This window comes from Chiloscyllium plagiosum, unplaced genomic scaffold (assembly GCF_004010195.1).
Source record: "Chiloscyllium plagiosum isolate BGI_BamShark_2017 unplaced genomic scaffold, ASM401019v2 scaf_14451, whole genome shotgun sequence".
In the NCBI taxonomy this organism is placed as follows: domain Eukaryota; kingdom Metazoa; phylum Chordata; class Chondrichthyes; order Orectolobiformes; family Hemiscylliidae; genus Chiloscyllium; species Chiloscyllium plagiosum.
The window spans coordinates 22,209-25,328 of NW_025212154.1; the positions used below are offsets into that span (position 1 = coordinate 22,209).

Below are 3,120 nucleotides of genomic sequence, written 5' to 3' on the forward strand. Positions count from 1 at the left end.
ACGCCCCTCCCCCAAGTCCCTCCTCCCTACCTTTTATCTTAGCCTGCTGGACAAACTTTCCTCATTCCTGAAGAAGGGCTTATGCCCGAAACGTCGATTCTCCTGTTCCCTGGATGCTGCCCGACCTGCTGCGCTTTTCCAGCAACACATTTCCAGCTCTGATCTCCAGCATCTGCAGACCTCACTTTCTCCCATCTGACCCAGGGGATTTATCTATCCTTACGTTTTTCAAAATTTTCAGCACATCCTCCTTCTTAACATCAACCTGTTCTAGCAAGTCAGTCGGTTTCATGCCAGAAACGACAAGGTCCCTCTCAGTAGTGAATACTGAAGCAAAATATTCATTAAGGACCTCCCCTACCTCCTCCAACTCCAGGCATAAGTTCCCTCCACTAACCCTGATTGGCCTTATCCTCACTCTAACCATCCTCTTGTTCCTCACATAAGTGTGGAATGCCTTAAGGTTTTCCGTAATCCTACCCACTAAAGGTTTTCCATGTCCCCTCCTAGCTCTCCTAAGCCCATTCCTCAGTTCCTTGCTGACTACCTTGTAACCCTCTCGAGCCCTGTCTGCTCCTGGCCTCCTCAACCTTCAGTAAGCTTCCTTCTTCCTCTTGACTAGATGTTCCACATTCAAGGTTTAGGAGAAGATTTGTAGCTCGGGTGCTCGTTGTTGTGGTTCTGTTCGCCGAGCTGGGAATTTGTGTTGCAGACGTTCCGTCCCCTGTCTAGGTGACATCCTCATTGTTTGGGAGCCTCCTGTGAAGCGCTTCTGTGGTGTTTCCTCCGGCATTTATAGTGGATGTTCCACATCCCTTGTCATCCAAGGTTCCTTCACCCTCCCATCCCTTCCTTGCCTCACTGGGACAGACCTATCCAGCCCTATCAGCAAGTGCTCCCTAGACAGCCTCCTCCATGTCTCTGTTGCTATTTGGGGGGGGGGGGGGGGGTCTGTAGAAAACTCCCAATAAAGTGACTACTCCTTTCCTGTCTCTGACTCCCACCCAGACTGACTCTGTAGACAAACCCTCCTCGATGACATCCCTTTCTGCAGTTGTGATTATATCCCGGATTAGCAATGCCACTGCCCCTCCCCACCTCTTTTACCACCCCCTCTATTCCTTCTGAAACATCTAAACCCTGGAACATTCCTGCCCCTGTGATATCCAAGTCTCAGTAATGGCCACAACATCAAAGCTCCAAGTCCTGATCCCTGCTCTCAGTTTATCCCCTTATTTCTGACATGTCTTGCATTAAAGGTTGTTTAATTGTCCAGCATTATTCACGACTAAACATAAAAATATGGGAAAGAGCTTCAGGAAGAGGCCATTCGGCCCTTTGATGCCTACTCCCCCAGCCAATCTGAGTTCCCTGCTCCTGCTTTCTCCCCACCTCCTTCGATCCCTTTAGCTGTAAGAGCGACATCTGATTCTTTTGTTGAAAACAGTCAGTGCTTTGGCCCAGCCATGATCTCTCGCAGGGAGGGCTCCACCCTCTGGCTGAAGGTTGTCCTCTTTTCTGTCTGAAATGGTTCACCCTTTCCCCTCCGACTGTGACCCCTGCTTCCAGAACATGGAAACACAGAAAATAGGAACAGGAGGAGGCCATTCAGCCCTTCAAACCTGTGCCACCATTCAGTATGACCATAGCCTTTGAGCCCACAATCCTGAACACATGCACCAGCCAGTTTGGAAACAGTTTCTATCCCACTGCTGTTAGAATACTGAATGGACTCACAAACTCGTAACATTCAACTCAATGCAAGGGTCACGTCCAGCTCCCTCTTGAATATATCGAATGAATTGGCCCCAATAGCTTCCTGTGGGAGAGAATTCCCCAGGTTCCCCTACTCTCTGGGTGAAGACATTCTTCCTCAGCTCAGTCCTTAATGGGTCTGCCTCATATCCTGAGACTGGGACCCCTTCCCCAACATCAGGAACATCTTTCTGCATTTACCTTACCTAATCCAGTTAGAATTTTACAGGTTTCTGAGCAGTTTCCTCTCATTTTCCCAACTCCAGTGACTATCATCCGAACCAATCCAGTCTCTCCTCCAGTGTCAGATCCTGCCATCCCAGGAATCGGCCTGGAGACCCTCCGCGGACCTCCCTCCATCATCAGGGCATCCTTCCTCAGATACGGAGACCAGGCCGACACACGATCCTCCAGGTGTGGTCTCTCCAAGGCCCTGTATAACTGCAGCAAGACATCCCTGCTCCTGAGCCCCAATCCTCTCGCTATGAAGGTCAACATCCCATTTACCTTCCTCACCACCTGCTGTACCTCCATGCATACTTACAGTCCAAGCACTGATCCCTGTGGTAGTCCACTGGTCACTGCCTGTGACTTGGTAAAAGACCCGTTTATTCCTCCTCTTTGTCTCCTGTTTGTAAACTCAGTCCTCTATCCATCTCAGTATGGAACCCCCCAATTCCACACGCGTTAATTTTACACAGTAATCTCTTATGTGGGACTTTGTCAGAAGCTTTATAAAAGTCCAAGTCAACCACAAGTTCCACATGATCAATTCTACTCGTCACATCCTGGAAGAATTCCAGCTGATTCACCAAGCCTCATTTCCCTTTTATAAATCCATGCTGACTGTGTCCAATCTTTTTGCTGTTTTCCAGCTGCCTTCAGAACGGACTCCAGCCTATTCCCCATTACCAATGTCAGGCTCGCTGGTCTGTACTTTCCAGTTTCTGTTATACAGTGGGGTTACATTAGCTCCAGTACAATCTGTAGGAACTGTTTCAGAGGCTATCGAATCTTGGACAATGAACAGCCACGTACCGATTATTTCTCCAGCCACTTCCTTCAGTGCCCAGGGATGAGGTTTATTGGGTCCTGGAGATTTTTCAGGCTTTCCTGACTCCATTTCCTCACCAACTGATGGGGTGGCTCTGTCAACCCAGTTTATCCTCTCACTTCACCAAGAGTCAGAAATGAGAGAATTCCCGCAAAGACGTGAACAGGAATAAACAAACAAATAAATAAATACCAGCATTGAATAAAGAGGCTCACCATTGACTAACATCCTGTGCCAGACTGGGACATTGTCGGAGAGTCCGGGAATATCCACATGTCACAGGGAGGGAGACAGGGGCAGGGGGAGAGAGG

General features: G+C 48.9%; 1 protein-coding gene across 1 annotated transcript in view; it reads right to left on the reverse strand.

Moving 5' to 3' along the window:
- The window catches only part of LOC122547322 (nuclear receptor-binding protein 2-like), a gene marked incomplete at its 3' end in the record, with an annotated part of 24,621 nt that extends 21,576 nt beyond the window's left edge, over positions 1 to 3,045 (reverse strand). The window contains exon 1 of the mRNA XM_043685962.1: positions 3,025 to 3,045. Within this exon, the coding sequence (XP_043541897.1) occupies positions 3,025 to 3,037 (13 nt within the window). The remainder of the gene's footprint in view (positions 1 to 3,024) is intronic.
- Between the last annotated feature and the right edge of the window lie 75 nt (positions 3,046 to 3,120).